Genomic DNA, 17,217 nt, shown 5'->3' with positions numbered 1-17,217 from the left:
CTCCCTGCAAGGGGCCTGTAATTGATCATTCTTGCCTTTTGACATACTTCTCTTGGGGGGGGGGTGTGTGTAATTGACAACCTTTCTTGTAATTGATATTGAGTGGTAAGCTTCTTCTACCAGCCTCCCCTTCTAGCATCCTGAGTCCATTTTAGAAATGTTTCCCTCTATTAATTTTTTATACCTCGGTCCTCCCCAAACATTGTATATAGTGTAGTGGATCCTGGAGCCTAGCTATCTGGTTCAAATACTAGCTCCATCATTGTGTGACCTTAGGCAGTTTCTTCATCTGTAAAACCTCAGATGAGTGACCTTGGGGTGGGGGCATCTCTAGCTCATGTGGAAAAGAATCTTTCTCGACTAGCATCTGTTCAGATATCAAAAGTAAGATGCCACCTTGTTATTACTGTGTCCCACTCCCAGCCACTTGTCTGTTCATTCAGCATTAATTTAGTGCCAACTGTGTATATTGCCTTACCTAGTGCTGGGGCCAGTATAAGGTCTTTTCCATTCCAAGCTGTACAGGTTTGATCTGTTTTTAATGTAAACCTCATATTTGATTGTACTACACATACATGAGTGCACAGACCATGGGTGACCAGTATCATGAGTTCTCACAAGCAAACATCCATGTGGAACCAGAACGCAGGTTAAGGAACATCCCCAGCCAGTGTTCCAGGAGCATTTCATTTTTAACATCTCTGAAATCGGGCTGCATCTCTCAAGCACTGGTGTCATAATTCAATCCGCAGTTTTTTGTCTTTCTTAGTGATACATAAAATAATGGGGCATTTTATAATCAGCGGTGACTCAGGATCAGTGACAACCGGTAAGAACAAGAAGAACAGTAGCAGCAGCAGCATCTAATGTTTATAGATGACTCAAGGAGCCAGGCACTCTGCAGACGCCATCTACTTTAATTCTCTCCACAACCCTGGGAAGTAAGCATTTTTAGTCTCCATGGAAAGACTGAGGAAACTGAGGTCCAGAAAGGTCAAGCAACTTGTCCACAGTGGATACTTTTAAGCCAAGTCTGTGCCTGCTCCAGGCAGCGCTCCTGGGGATTCAGAGGTTGTGTGATGGAAGTTTCTTCCCCAGGACAAAGCCTGCTGAGGGGGTCCCAGAACACTGGATTTCTAGGGTTTCCTAGCAGGGGGTGGGGAGGCAGGTAAGTGATACTGACAGGCCCTTCCTAGACTTAGCTTGCTCCTGGGACCTGGACGACCTGCGGTGGGGAGGGGAGTGAAAGGTGAAGAACAATGAAAGCATTAAAAAGAACCTGAGATTCCCTCCTTCTTCAGCTTCTGAGGCTGCAGGCGAATTCTTAAGGAGCAAAACCAACTCCCACCTCCCACACCTCCCCCTTCACCCTGGCTCTCCTTCATTCCCTCCCCTAAGCCCCTGCCTGCACCTTGGATGGTTCAGAAATTCTTCCACTAGTCTTGCAGATGGATGAGGCCTTTCCTCTCTGGATTCCTCCTCACTGTTATCTTTCTCCCCACTCCCCTCCTTGTCCTCTAAAAGGTAGGATACTTGAGATCTTGAATCCACCAGATGTTAGAAATGGGAAGGAGTAGGCACCTCTTCTAAGGCTCTGGTGAGCAAGAGGTACTAATCACTCCCTTGGAAACAGCTTTAAACACCAGGGACAGTTTTGACTTGCTCCTTTTTTCTTTCTGGTGAGTAATTCCTAGAGGAGGAAGGGTGACTCAGTGCGATCTCAGTTGGGAATCGGTTACATACTGTAAACCTCCATTGTATAGATGAAGAAACTGAGGCTCAGAGGTGGGGCATCTTGCCTGGGTTCTAGAGCAGATCTATCTGATTACTAAGTCTTTGCCTCTTTCATTGCCATCGGCCAGGACTTGGTTTGCACTGAGAACTGGGCAGAACCAAATTTAAAAATTGAGAGGGGGTCCTGCCCATCAGGATCCTGGTGTGTGAGTTGTGGGCATGGAGAGTAAGTCTGACCACTGAGTAGTCTCTTGATCTAATATAATGCTGATTTAATGTTTTGGGTTTTTTTTTAATTACTAAATAAGTAAATTAATAATAAATAACTCCTGCTCATTCACCACACTCACCCTCACACCAAGCACCTCAGGGCCCTTGCACTGGATGTTCCCTCCAACTAGAGTGCCCTCACACTGGCTGTTCCCTCCACCTGCAGTGCCCTCCCCCCGCAGTGCCCTCCCCCCAAATATTTATTGGTTGACTCCTCTCTCTTTAGGTTCTGCACAACTGTCACCTCCTCCAGGTGGCTTTCCATGAAGTTTCCATCTGAATGTCATTCCCCCTCAGCATATCACAGCACTTAACCATGATCTGTATCTTTTGTTTGTATTTGATTCCTTGTTTTAGAGCTGTCTCCTCCACTAGAATGTTGGCCTCACTAGGTTTTTTTCCCCACTGCCTTATCCCCAGCCCCTAAAGTAGTGCCTGGCAGTAAATGTGGAAAGAAAGAAGGACAAAAGGAAGCAAAGAAATCAATGAGGGAACAAATGAGTGAATATATACATGTAAGGCTAAATAAATGAAATGGTATAGATGAATAAAAGAGACTATATGGAAAAAGGATCCCAACTTTCCATATTTGGAATATAAACAGATTGAGAGAAACAAAAAGACAGTTATTTTATTTCTGTTTAAAAATCCTTATGTGAGGAGAACTAGAAATTTTATATAAAAAGGGGCCCTGGCAATTTGCTAGGGTGAATGTTGGGGATCAGTCAGAGATGACAGCATTGGAAGGGTCGGTGGGGGAGAAATGGGGCTTGAGAGCCTGGAGGCCAGGAGTGGAGGGCAGGAAACAGCGGCTGCCAGGGGAGGAGGCGCAGAACAGGTAGGCAGGGTGACTCAGTCGTCCCACTCATCGTCCTCATCCTCATCACCGGCCTGGTCCTCCCCTTCGTCTGGAGGGACAGAGAAAGCAGGTCTCAGGATGAGCATAAGGGTTCAAGGGACCTGAGTGGGGTGAGGTTCCTGGGGTCTGAGAGTCAGGACTCAGGGTCCTGGGGGACTGAGGTCTCCTGCTGGAAATCACATCCGGGGCCTGTGCAGTTGGATGAGGAAGGGACCCCCTCAGAGGAACAAGAGTTAGGGTATGGGTTGGAGTTGGAGTCGAAGTTAATGTCATTGTCAAAAATATGGTTAATTGGGATATTACTGTCGCTCACACAAGGGTTAACGTTAGCGGGTTTGTTACTTAATTGGGTGGATTTAAATATTATTAGCAAAGATGGAGTATATTACAATATTACTATTTCATACCAAGTTAATGTTAATATTGTTGATACATAATGGGTTATTGACAATATCACTATCAAAGATGAGATTCATTACAATATTGTCATATAATGGATTCATAGTGATCTTGTGGATGTACTCTGGGATACATGTTAATACTGCCAATAATAGGTTGAGGTCCATATTACCCTCATATAATTGTCATATAATGACAATATCGTTGACACATCAGGGGATTAATGTTAACATTATTATATGAAGACTGGACTAGTTATATAATTATCACATAATGAGCTAATGTTCACCTATTGACACATGGAGTTAGAGTTAATATTATTGTCCAAGGCGGGGTTCTTTATAATATCATCACATGTGGACTAATGTTAACACTACTGAACATACAGGATTAATATTAATACTGTGGACATGCCTTGGCATTAATGATAATATTATCATCAAAGATAGAGTGAAACAGGCGCGCCTGGGTGGCTCAGTCAGTTAAGCCTCCAGCTCTTGATTTCAGCTCAGGTCACGATCTCACAGGTTTGTGAGTTCGAGCCGGTCATCAGGCTTTGCACTAATAGTGCAGAGCCTGCCTGGGATTCTCTCTCTCCCTCTCTCTCTCTCTCTGCCCCTCCCCCTCCTACATATGCCTGTGCCCTCACTCTCTTTCTCTCTCAAAACAAATAAACTTTAAAAAAAGATAGAGTGAATTATATTATTGTTCCATAATGACAATGTTAACATTGTCAAAAAGGAGATTGATACAAGAGTCATGTATGGATACTATTACTATTGATGGTAACCGTTGGGGTTATTTTTACACCAACACTAGCCTTGGGAACCAGGCTCTGTCCTGGCAAAGGGCAGGCTCTCACCTGAGGAGTGGATGGCTCTGCTTCTCTTCTGCATCACATGCATCAGGGCTCCCACCAACCCTTCCGATCTCGGAGGTGGAGGCTGCAGCGCTGAGCTCTCTGGGGCCCCAGGGGTCTGCAGCAAGCAGGGTTCAGCACAGAGGGTTCAAAGCCCGTGACTGGAGCACTCCTTCCTGCCCCTTCATTACTTCCCCTCCCATACACTCCAGTCCCCTTCAAGGTTCCCAGCCTACCTTGCCCCACCAACCTCCCAGCCCTGTTACTGAAACCCCAAAGACTGGGACCTCCATTAATTTCAGCCCTGGCCCCCTAATATCCTGGCTTGCCCAGCACACCCGAGCCCCAGACCCCCAACCCTCAATCCTGCCCATCTTCACCTTGTTCAGCTGAATTCCCTGCCGGATTTGATCCAAAAGTGCCCCCCGACCTCCACTGGGGGCCAGGCCCCCCACAGGCCCCAGAGCAGGAGGAGGGGGAGGGACTGGCCCATCATCAGAGCTGGGTGGTGGTGGTGGTGGTGGTGGTGGTGGAGGCACAGGAGTCCCTCCAGGTCCAGAGGGTGGAGGGGGCGGTGGTCCAGAACGTCCAGTGGCTGGAGGGGGTGGTGGTGGAGGGCCCCCTCGGCCTGGGGGTGGGGGTCCCCGGGGAGTTGGCGGGGGTGGAGCACCTCCCAAAGGTACAGGGGGCAGTGGACCAGAACGACCCTTGTTGTTCCCAATAGTAGGGGGCCGGGGGGGCTGGTTTCCTCCTCGGGATGGCGGTGGGGGCGGTGGAAGCGGCTCTGAGGGGGGAAAATAACACATAGCTATTGTTATAGTTTTCTTCAGAGCCTCAGTTTTGCTCATTTATAAAATGGGTACCCCAAATGATCAACTCCTCACTCAAGCAGTATAAGGGTTTCCATGAGGACTGAGTGACTATATCTCTTAAAAACCAGCTACTAGGGCTGGAGAAGAAGGGGTGGGGGGACTCACCCTGGCGCCTCATCTCCTGCCGCACAGCCTCCAGCCCACCCTGGTCCTCAATGAAATCGTAGATAAGCTTGGAGGTCTCGGCATCTGTGAGCTGGGCCTCACTGATTCCTGCCCTGGAGAACAGACTCCGCAGATCCGGGTCCAGGTTGTTTACCTGCCCAGGAGGAAAAAGGCCAGGGCAGGGGTGGGGGAATAAAGTGGATAGGGAAGGGGCACAGATTATCAATAGGTCCACCCCCCGAGAGGGATCTTCTGAGAGGGGTGTAGAAAGGGTGGAGTCTAGGGGTAGGTCTGAGCCAGTGGACTACGGAAGGGCAGGTGGGTAGTTAAGTGGGTCAAGGGGTCTTTGGAATTACTCACGTCAAATCCATTCTGGGGGTCCCACCCCACGTGGCTGACATGTCTGGGGGAGGTGAGGAGATCCCAGTGAAACCCCACTGCGCTTCCTTTCCTCCCTTCCTAGTGAAGCCCTCTTGCCTTCTGCCCAGAGAGACTCCGAGGAGCCAGAATTAATGAATGAGTCACAAGTGAATGACTGAGTGACTGAATGAGAGCAACAGTTATAGAATTAGAAGGGGTCCATAGTTTGTGGTGCCCATCTGCCTACCCATCCCTTTTTCTACCATCCATCACCCATCCATTTGCCCACCTAGCCATTTGCATCCACCTGTCAGACCACTGATCTATTGTACATTTGTTTCTCTACTCATCTTCCTATATACATCTGTTTACCCATTTGTCCACCAATCTATCTTCACACATACTTGATCATCCACCCAACCACTTACCCATGTGCCCACCTTTCAATCCATCTACTCTTTTGTCCACCCACTCAACCACATACTTTTGTCTATTTATCCATTGAACTGTCCATTCATCCACATATCTGGCCACCTGTCCATCCCCATCCACCTTGTTTGTGAACCAACCAGATATCCATCCATCTGTCCACACACTCATCCACTCACCCATCCATCTGCCTACCCACTTCCCATTTACCCATTCACCCATCCATCCACCCACCTATCCATTCATTCCCCAACTCACTCACTCTTTCATCCATCCATTCATCCATCCATCCATTTACCCATCTACCCACCCATCCATTCACCCACCAGCCCACCCAGGGTGGGACTAAGGTGAAGCAAGTGAGGTGCCTAAGGCGTAAAATTTAATGGGGCCCTCACTCTCAGAGTCATTAGTTACAGTTGCATGACCCTTAGAGTAACTACCTCTATAAATTTTGCAACCTTGGCACCTCGCTTGCCTCTCCCTAGTCCAGGCCTTGCATCCCCCACCTATCCACACATCTACCTACCCACCCACCCATGTGCCCATCCTTCCATCTACTCAGCTCTCTTCCTGTCCAACTTTTCATCCACCCCCCCAGAGGGATCTGTGGGACCAGTGGGGAGAGGTTCTCACTTGAATCCACTGGGTGCTCCAATATCAGCTTTGCTGATCTTTTTCTTCCCTGAGCGTTTCTTATCAGCTGGGCCAGGCCCAGGTGCTGGGAGCCCACGGTATCGTGAACTTGTGATGTCTGGGTTTTGGATGTCCACTGTTACTAGCCCCAGGGACAGGGGGCCAGCTGCTGGGCCTGTGGGGAAAATAGTGTGATTGAGCCATTGACCTACTTAACCTACCAACCAAAGCATAGGGGCAAGAGACAGGAAGAGTGTTGAGGGAATCTGTGTGTGTGTGTTTGATGGTCACAGAGGGAGTGGGTAAGGGGTCCAAGTAGGGTTTATGGAGAAGTGGATGAGTGGATTCTACAAGCCATTCTTACATTCACCAATTCATTTATTTATTCATTCACTCATGCTTATCACTTAAGTATTGATTCATTCATTCATGGCTCATTGACCCAATTATTTGTGAAATTATTCATTCGGTCAGTCGTTCATTCAACATTGCTTTATTCACTGATTGAAATGTTATGTCAATTATTCATTTATTTGCTGTTCAATTCATTCACTTATTCATTGATTTACTCAATCATCCATCCATCTATTCATCCATATATCCACATACTCATTCTCCTATACATCTATGTTTTCATCTTCCCATCAATTCATCCCCCACTCAACCATCTATCCACCACCAATCCATCTACCCACTCATTCGCCCACTTATCTCTACACCCACCCAACTACTCATCCATCCACCCACTCCCCACCCATCTATCCATCCACTCCCCCACCCACCTGTCCACTCAGAGACACAGGAAAGAATCAGCACTCACCCCCTTGATCTCCACCTGGATGCGGAGGCAGGGGTGGGGGCCCTCTTCTCTCTGGAGAGATGGAATGGATAGAGAGCTATTACAACCCTGCCACAGGTTCCTGGGCTAGCCCCTTATTACCTTCCTTGAACTTGAGGACTCACCTTCATTGGCTGGTGCTGGTGGTGGGGGTAGCTGGCGTCTATCTGTGGAGAGACGGATGGACTGGGAACCAGAACCATAAGAGGAGCTTTTCCAGCTCCCTACCCTTGCATGTACTCCTGCCCAACCTCGTTTTCTCCCCCAAGGCCTCCTCACCTCCACTTTGCCTCTGATTCCTTTTTTGTATCTTCTCCTGCACCAGGGCCCGGAAGGCCTGGGCCTCGCCCTCGTCTGCAAAGTTCAGCCCTGCTTGGCAGTCCTGCACATATCTTGGGCTCAATAGCCTTCCAGGCCCCCCACACCTTTCCCATCTCCTCCCCACATCCCAACTGAGGCCCAGGGGTTGAGTGGCCACTTACATCTCCAGCAAAAGTGTGGAAGTAAGGGGTGGGAGTGGAGTAGACCAACTGTGAGTATAGTTCCTGTTCCCAGAGCAGCTGGCCAGCCTGGAGAGGTGGGAAACACACTGGCACTGAGGCCTGCCCAGGGTGGCAGGCCTCTGTTATCTGGGCAAGGAGAATGATATCATAATTTGGGGCCCCAGGATCGCATTAGAGATTTCCAGCTTAGCATCAGGGAGTTGGGGGTCTAGATGTCAGATGTGGAGGGTTGAGGTACAGTATGGGAGTTGGACACTGCAGTCAGAGATTTGGATTTGGGGTTCAGGGCCCTAGATGTGGGACTTGGGGGCTTGAATAGGAGGATTTAGGACTCTAGTCCTAGGAAATTGAACCCATTCACAGACTCCATCTTACATCCTTCCTTTATGGGGGCCTTCATTTGGACAGGTAGGGCTCCAGTCCTGGGAGTTGGGGTTGATATTTGAGGTTCAGACATACAGACTTGAAAGCTTTGGGGGTGGGGGATTCAGCCAAGGTGTATGTGCGATTTGAGGTTTGTGGAGCAGAGCTATGGCTTAGGAGCTAGGCAAACATTTAGGGTTCAGGAGTTATGATAGGGAATTTATGGGACCCAAAATGTTGAGTTTAGAACAGATTTGAAGTTAAGGTAAAAATACAGGGCTCTTTTTGTTTGGAGTTCATAAAACAGAACTATACTGTTAGATTTAGGAGTTATACTAATATTTGGGGTTTTATAGATCTTGACATGGAGATTCTGGGTCAATTATCAAAAACAAAGAAAGGCAAACCAGAGTTTGACATCTGGATGAAGTCTTTGGTCCCAGGGCTCAGGTTTACTGATCTGTCCAAGGCCTTGGGGCTATGGACACAGGTATGGGTTTGCAGGGTTGAAAACTGGTTTGCATGTCCAGTGCGGGGAGGTGGGAATCACCTGAAGGCCGTAAAGACGGATGAAGTAGGACTTCTGGGGGTTATCCTTCACGAAGCACACAGCCCCACAATGCTCCTTGGTCCAGTGCTCTGCTCCGGGAGGCAGTGCCAGGTAGAGCTGAACAACGGCGGTGGCCAGTGTCTGGGAGGGAAGAGCAGGGCTCATTGGAATCTGGTCAGCCAGAGGGTCTAGTTCTCCCATGTCCATGGCTGTTAGGGCTCCAAAGGAAGAGCCACGGCCAGAGGGAGAGTTGACAGACTTGGAAATCAAGATCTTCCTGGGATTGGTGAATGGGGCTAAGCGGATTCTAAGAGAGGAGATGATGGAGAAGGGAAGGAGGAGAGGAAGAGGGGAAGAAAGAAGAGGAAAGGAGAAGGATGGGGAAGATGAGGAGGCAGAGAAGAGTAGAGGAAGAGGAGGAAAGGGAGGGAGACAGGGAGGGCTAGGAGATCCCCAGCTCACCCAGCATTTCCGACCCAGCATCTCGAAGAGTCGCTGGTTCTCGTGGTCCTGGAGGAGCGTGGAGGGTACGTTCTGCTGAACCCCTGGTCCTCCGCGACCCCCAGACCTGCCTCCCACAGGGCCCCCACTCATGGTGCCTCCTGCCCTTGTCCTCTCCGGCTAGGCTCTGGGTGCAGGGTAAGAAGAGGAACTTCCGCAGTGAGCAGGGGAACAGGAAGTGCAAAAAACCACAAGGGAAACAAGTCCTCCAGGGGCCCCTGGGTGGGCCTGGCCTCCTCCTCCCTCCCTAGAACAGGCTTGGACCCTCCTCCCTCAGACTGGGGCCCTCTTCCATTCAACTGGTTAAGACCCATCTTTTGGACCAGCTCAGGTCCTCTTCTTCTATTCTTACTCCCTGAGGCCCATCTCCCTCTGACTGGCTCAGATCCTCTTCCCGCTGATTGGATGACAGCAAGAGCTAGGCCACTGCTGCACTTCTGCCGGGGGACACTATGGCAGGGAGCAGTCATGGAGCTGGGCAGTCTCCTTCCTCCCCAAAGCATCCAGTTGGTCTGGGCCTGAGGCCCAAGGCCCCTCATGCTGAAGAATTACTGTGTTTAAACCTTTCTTCTAATGACACTGGGAGTGCCTGGGATCCCACCCCTCTCCTGAGACCCCAACAATGCATTTGCACCCAGCTCACTTCCCCATCCCTTACTCTTGCCTCCCCACAGTTCCCAAATGATTTTCTGCTTATCATCCCTTTATAGCATATATGAATGCCTAGTCAACATCTTGTTTAGTTTTCATTGCTTTTGAACTTTTAAAAGTCAGTCATCTTCAGAGCCTTGCTTTTTCCCCACACAACATTCTATTTTTATCCAATGTTTATGTAGCACTGAACATGTGTGCCACACTGTTCTGCCCTCTTTGTAAATACCGACTCATCTAAATCCTCATAACAGCCTATGGGGCGTACACTCTTACCATGTCCATTTGATAGTGGGAAATGAGGGAACTGAGGCACACGGCGGTTCCATGATTTTTCCCAGTAGCTCCCAGCTCGCAAGTGGTAGTTCAGTCCTCACTTCTCCATGGGCCTCAGTTTACCATTTGGGGACATGAAGCTCTCAGGCACATACAGCAGTCTGGGGCAGCTGAGCAGGTCTGGGGTGTGACTGACATTCTCTGGTACCTGCAGGGAAACAGCACATCTCAAGGTGGGACCCACACTCGTGCCTGGAAACCTTCAAGCAAGTATAGAGCTTCTCTCCCAAGCTGAAACTCAAAGTTCCTTCTGATGGGGCAATTCCAGCCTCCCTCCCTCCCCTCCTCACAACTCAGCCTTGGGCACCCACAACTCACCAGACAATTTAGGCAATTTCGTACCTCTGCCTGGAGCGCCTTCTGGCTTGTTCATAGGGCAAAGCTCTGCTTTGTTGCTCAAAGAGCCATTGTATTCATTCATTTTAATACTGCTCATCATGCTCTTGCCCTGTGCCATGTGTATCTCCAGTATCTGGCACAAACTAGACACCAAATAAATGTTTACTGAAGGAATCAATAAGGGATTAGTGTCGGATTTAGGTTTTCTTTTTTTAATTTTTTAATTTTTTTGCGGGGGAGGGGCAGACAGAATCCCAAGCAGGCTCCACACTATCAGTGTGGAGCCCAATGTGGGGCTCAGAGTCACGAAACATGAGATCACGGCCTGAGCCAAAATCAAAAGTCAGATGCTTATGTATGTTAACTACCTTGAATTTTTTTTTTTTTTTTTTGAGAGAGAGAGAGAGAGAGAGAAGGGCACAATGAGTGAGGGGCAGAGCGAGAGAGAATCCCAGGAGGAGCAGAGGGAGGGAGAGAGAGAGAAAAGAGGGGCTCACCCAATGCGGGGCTCAAGATCACCCAAAGCAAGGCTCAAGCTCACCCGATGGGGGATTCAAACCCACAAACTGTGAGATCATGACCTGAGCCGAAGTCCTGAGCCACCCAGGCACCCACTAACTTGAATTTAAATAAATAAATTAATTAATTAATTAAAAAAGTCTGATGCTTAACTGACTGAACCACCCAGGTGCCCCTGATTTAATGTTTTCTGAGCTTTTCTAAGTGCCTTACATTTATTAACTGGTTTCACTTTCACAAATGACCCCACGAGGGAAACACTGCTCTTATCCCCATTTTACCCATAGGGAAGCTGAGGCCCAGAAAAGTTAGCTAACTTGCCCAAGATCACCCAGCTTGTGAACGGTGGAGCTGAGGCCAAATACATGAGAAACGATTCCTAATCTGTCAAGTGCCACGTGGGAGCAGAGAGAAAATTCTTCTGCTCCTTCTCGGCCTTGTGTTCTCAACCTTCCACCTCCTTCTTTCTCTGCCACTAGATCTGTCTCCCTTGAGTCTACATCAGAAGGCCTTAAACCTCTGCCACATTTGCTGGTTGTTTTTTAAATTAACATTTTTTTAAATGTTTATTTATTCATTTTTGAGAGACAGAAAGAAGAGTGAGCAGGGGAGGGGCAGAAAGAAAGAGAGAATCCCAAGCAGGCTCAATGCTGTCAGCACAGAGCCTGATGCGGGGCTTGAACCCACGAACCGTGAGATCATGACCTGAGCAGAAATCGAGTTGGACGCTTAACCAACTGAACCACCGAGGCACCCCTAAATTAATATTTAAAAGTTATATACTTCCAGTTCTAAGTAGCAGACAAGTTTAAAATTTATATTTTTTTCCAAAAATAAATAAATAAATAAATTTTATATTTTTCTCTAAATAAAAAAACCTAGAGTTTTATTTTAGTCCCTCATAGAATGAGTGTCCCCACCCTGGAATATAGTGACTTAGAAATCATTTTTCCCATTATCCAGATTATTGAATTACTTTGTTGACCTGCATTAATAATTTGGAGCTGGTTTATTTTACTTTTATGTATTCCCATCGATGCAGTGCTTTTCTATACTGGATGACAGTACTTGGTGAAGTGAGGACCTCAAAGGTAATTTGCTCTCCAGGACCTTCAAAAAGACTTAAAAGAACAAAAACCTCAATTTAGCTTTTATGGTTCGCAGCAGGAGGGTGGGTCCAATACCAGTCCACCACAGCTGGGAGCAGTGGTTCAAACTCACTTCTTAGCAATCCAGTGAATACCCAGGAACCCCCCAGAACCAGGATATAACCAATAACTTACGCCATCCTGATGTCCCTCTACCCCTCCGGGGTCACCAGATGGAGAACCATTTCCTGTTTATATCTTGTGCTTATTTTGCTTTATTCTGAGAGGATCTTGCCTACAAGATCCTGATTGCCACACCTCAAGCCCTGAGTAGGAAATAAGACACAGTCAGTGATAAGACATGGGGTGTCTTCCCCACTTTGGTCCTACCACATGACTGAGTCCATGGAGGAGAAGTAGGCACAGGTAGGGCCCTACTGGGGGGCCCTACTGCTGTCCCATAAGACCAAACTGAGGCCAAGATGGCAAAATGTCCTTTGCCATGCCATCCTTCTCCCCTTCCTTCCCTGCCTCTCCTGGTCCTCTGTACCCCTGACTGAGGGGTGCTTCCTAGGGACAGGCCTAAGGAAACGGCAGTTTCCAACCATCTGACCCTATCCTCTCACCATCCTGGAATGACATTCAGGTACATTACAAGGGTTGGTGGTGTGGGACTGTCCCCCAGCATCCTAGCCACCCCCCCCCCATTAAATGCAAAGCACCCCCATCATTGTGACAACCGAAGTCTGCCTACCAGGAATTCCCAAAACACACCCCCAGGTCAGGAAGGAACATGACCCTTGTCTGTCTGGTTCTTTGCCAGTATCCCCACCACCCTAGCACAAGACCCTGCATGCAGCTCAGTCAGCATTTGTTGAGTAATCATCGTACAGTCCAGCTATCTATGCTGTGATTTACTGCCCGCTGTCCACAAGGCTCCCCTGTCCTCTCTTCACCCCTCCTGCCTAGGGAAAGGGGGAAGAAAAGAACTCAAGAGTGTGCAGGGGCCAGCCTCTCCCACAGAGGTGTCTAAACTGTTCATGGATATAACGGGCAAATGGGTACTTTAGGGGTTCTCAGGAGAGGGGCTGATTTCTAGTCCTGATGGGGATGGAGTAAGGACAGGGGGTGCACAGAAAAGCAGAGATACCTGAAAAGATAAGAATGGTTCAGTGGTGGGGTGTCTGGCTGGCTCAGTCAGTAGAGAGTAGGTGACTCTTGACCTCAGGGTCATGAGTTCAAACCCCATGTTGGACTTAGAGCTGATATTAAAAAAGAAAAAGAAGAAAAAAAATTGAGAGAAGAATGGCTCAGTGGTTAGAACCACAGATTCTGGGGCCTTACAGCCTGGCTCTGGCTCTGGCTCTGGCTGTGCCACTTACCAGCTGTTAAAAGTCTGGGAACCTCTCAGTGCCTCCCTTGTCTCATCCGTAAAGTGAAGATAATAGCAGTTAATGTTGTTTTGAAGGCTAAATGAGATAATTCATGTCCAAGTGATTAGGACAGGGCTTAACATGTTATAATCACGCATGGTTGTTTTTATGAAACAGCAGTGACTTGGATAAACGAACTATCATCCCTTCAGCCTAGCATTCTCCCACCCTCTCCCCCTTCCTTTCCTCACCCTCCTCCTTTGCACTTTAATTGGTGGACGGTCAGAGACCCAGGGCACACGACCACCTTCCCACTGCCCTTTTTCAACTTTCCCTTGCATCCCTGAGATGCAAAGACCATCTCAGAGAGCCATTCCGTGGGCCCTGGCCAGACTCCTCTAGGGCTGTGACATGTTCCTGGCGCCCTCCCGGCCAACCTGGGAGATGCCACCCACCACTTGTTTCCTGCCCTACTCCCCCTGGCCCAGCACAGGAAAACACCGCCAGGCAAGCCCTCCTACCCCCTTCTAGGTTTGTGTCCCCTCCAAGTCCCTACCCTGTCCACAACCTCAAAGTCACAACTCTCCCTAGATAGGTGCCCGCTACCTCCGTGCACCCCAATGTGTGTGTCCATTCCCTAGTCTGTGACACCAGAATTGTACACACCCGAGTGTGTGACCCCTTGCGTGTCCAAACCCCTGTGTGTGTGACTCTAGGAACATCCACTTGTGTTGACACCCTTGACTGTGAGCCCCGAACAGCCATAACGCTGCAGCCTGGAAAGCACCACTGCTGGTGTGGGGAGGAACGCAAAATGGAACAGTCCGCCCAGGATCATACCACTAGAAAGGGGATGGCCACCTTACAACATACCGTTTGTTTGTGGGGGAGGATTGCGACAGCTGCCTCATCCCCTAATGGAGAGGGGAATGTCGCAATCTTGCTTGTCCCAAGATTCCCGTCCCGTCCTCCCAACTCCCACCCGCCTCAGGCGTGCCTTGCGCTCGGGTCGCGCCCTCAACCTCTCTCGCATCCGCCATCTTAACCACTCTCACCCCCCCCCCCTCGATTTCTTAGAAGCCTCTGTCATTGTACCGGAGCCTCCAATTGGCTCAGGGCTGGGGAATCAGAGACTGCCGTGGGCTCTTATTGGTCGATGGTAGAATTCCGCTTGGGTCTCAGAGCCTAACAGCCCGCCTCCGCTCGCGCGCGCGGGTCTCCCATTGGTCACGGGCTCGGGCATGTGCAGTGGGTGCCAGACCCGGGTGCCCAGCCACTGAAGCGAGACTTTGGAGATTTCGGATGGTGGGTTCGAATACCACCTCAGGAGGGTCAGTTGGTTCACCTGTAAAAAAGTGGTGCTTCCTGTTGGGGGTTAGTGAGATGACATACCGGGCCATGATGCCCTGTGTAAACGCTAAATTGTAAACTCTAACAAAGCCAGTAGGGTTTTCCTGCCTGTACCCAGTTGTTCTTGGGTGCACTTATTCTCTAGTTAACGCAGAATAGAAAGTATTCTCTGAGTTTGGGTTCTAGGAAATACTCTAAGAAGTTACTTTAATAAAATAAAATTAAGCCGCAGTAGGACGGGCACAGGTTGGTTGTCTGGCTCTCCCAATACCATAAATTGCAGAGTGAACATCTGTGGTCTTTGGGTTCAGTGTGCTAAAATCATTAATTTTACTCCTCTGACAGATGGGTACAAAACTGACAACAGTTAAAATCCCTCATGGCGAGGACTTTGACAAAATATGTTTAAGAGAATAAATATTTTCCCCAGTTTTCGAACCAGAGGGGACAGGATCATTGTGACTGACATGTGTTATTTAATATACGTAGGTGGCTCAGTCTGTTAAGCGCCGACTTAGGCGCAGGTCATGATCTCACATCTGTGAGTTCGAGCCCTGCCTCGGGCTCTGTGCTGACAGCTCGGAGCCTGGAACCTGCTTTGGATTCTGTCTCTCTCTCTCTCTCTCTCTGCCCCACCCCTGCTTGCTCTCTCACTCTGTCTCTCAAAAATGAATAAACGTTAAAAAAATTTAATATACATCGTAGGTGATCTAGCCAGTTACCTGACTTAAAGTTTGCAATTTTTACATTATATATGTATGTAAATTAAAATTTAAGCATATATATGTGCATTATAAAATACATACAAATAATAAATACATGATTCATAGGGATGTAGATGATGTAGATGGAGGAGTGGGGCTTCGGTTCACTGTCCTGGGTCAGTTACATGCTGAAAGTCAAGTAACTGTTGATAATTTCACATGGTGACCTCAATTTTAGGAAGCCTGAGCCCTGAGCCCCCTGCCTTCACCAGGTGGGGCACATTTCCTTTAATTTGCTTGGAAACTCCAAATCTATGGCCAGTGCTGCCTCCACTGCTGAAAACACAAGCTGACCTCTGCGTCAGCTCTGATCCTGGGAAGATTATTTTAAGTGTGTGTATGGGTGTGTGGCGTGCTGGGTCAGGGTACTTTGTCATCACTGGATGTTTCTGATGGTGGCTGGGTTTATAACATTATATACTTCAGTTTAATATCTCCCCCCCCCCCGGGGGGGCCATTGTTGGTGAGAGGTGCATTGTTTTCGTTTGGGATCTTGCCCTAATTATTATACTATGGTATAGCCCAACAGGCAATAAATACACCCCAAAGTGATACAATTGAAGAGGACTGGAGGGGAACTAAAGACAATCTTTAGCCTCTGAATAAAAGAATGAGCCTATCTAAAATAAAGTGCTTAAAGGAAACCTCCAAGAGGGGCACCTGGGTGGCTCAGTCAGTTAAGTGTCCAACTTAGGCTCAGGTCATGATCTTACAGTTCATGAATTTGAGTCCTGCTTTGGGCTCTGTGCTGACAGCTCAGAGCCTGGAGCCTGCTTCCGATTCTGGGTCTCCCTCTCTCTCTGGCCCTCCCCCACTCATGCTCTGTCTCTCTTTCTCTCTCTCTCCCAAAAATAAATAAACATTAAAAAATATTAAAAAAGAAAACCTGCAAGAAATGTAGTTTTCGTTGTTCATCTGTAGCCCTTTAAATTACACAGATTTCATCATCAACCCCAGTTTAGACCTTGATTACAAGCAACTTGAAAAAAAATTGGTTTTTGTTTATTTGCTAGGTTTGGCAGCTATGGGAAAACACAGTGTGTGCCTTTATAATTTTATGATCAATGGAGCTTTTAGGAAATGGGGTGATAGATATGCACATATGCTTGCTTGAGTCCTGCAAGTTAGTCAGGAAGTTTTAATGTCTCTTTCTTTCTTTCTTTCTTTCTTTCTTTCTTTCTTTCTTTCTTTCTTTTTTTTGCCAACGATGGTCTTTTAAAGTCGAAGCAAAACCTTCTCAAGCTTTTTTTTTTTTTTTCTCCTGATTTTCTTTGATTTGTGACTGAAAGATACTTTGTCAATGTTTGCAAATAGGAGTCTGGGCCTGGGGTCTAGCTCCACAGCAGGGAGGGATGGGACATTTGGGAGGTCAGGGATTTAGTGGTTTTTTTTCTGATTAATTAGTCATAGTCTTATCAAAGACAGATGAACTCCTATGTAAAATTTGAATTATAAAAGAATTATAGTGGTGTGGGGTATCTGGCAATGAGTGAGGCCAGGTACCAAACAGAATTTCTCC

At 48.0% G+C, this 17,217-nt stretch overlaps 1 protein-coding gene across 1 annotated transcript; it reads right to left on the bottom strand.

Moving 5' to 3' along the window:
• Positions 1-2,609: 2,609 nt before the first annotated feature.
• On the bottom strand, positions 2,610-9,458 carry WAS (WASP actin nucleation promoting factor). Its single transcript, XM_049643794.1, has 12 exons — positions 9,240-9,458; positions 8,778-8,918; positions 7,844-7,930; positions 7,641-7,743; positions 7,487-7,528; positions 7,344-7,394; positions 6,524-6,698; positions 5,459-5,501; positions 5,099-5,252; positions 4,502-4,905; positions 4,125-4,239; positions 2,610-2,912 (listed from the first exon to the last, which is right to left on the bottom strand). The coding sequence occupies exons 1-12, from the start codon at positions 9,369-9,371 to the stop codon at positions 2,857-2,859; spliced, it is 1,503 nt and encodes a 500-aa protein (XP_049499751.1). The 5' UTR covers positions 9,372-9,458; the 3' UTR covers positions 2,610-2,856.
• Positions 9,459-17,217: the final 7,759 nt, after the last annotated feature.

The sequence above is a fragment of the Panthera uncia genome, chromosome X, assembly GCF_023721935.1.
Source record: "Panthera uncia isolate 11264 chromosome X, Puncia_PCG_1.0, whole genome shotgun sequence".
Classification (NCBI taxonomy): Eukaryota; Metazoa; Chordata; class Mammalia; order Carnivora; family Felidae; genus Panthera; species Panthera uncia.
The sequence above is the reverse complement of the archived record's forward strand: the minus strand, read 5'-3'. Positions and strand labels throughout refer to the sequence as shown.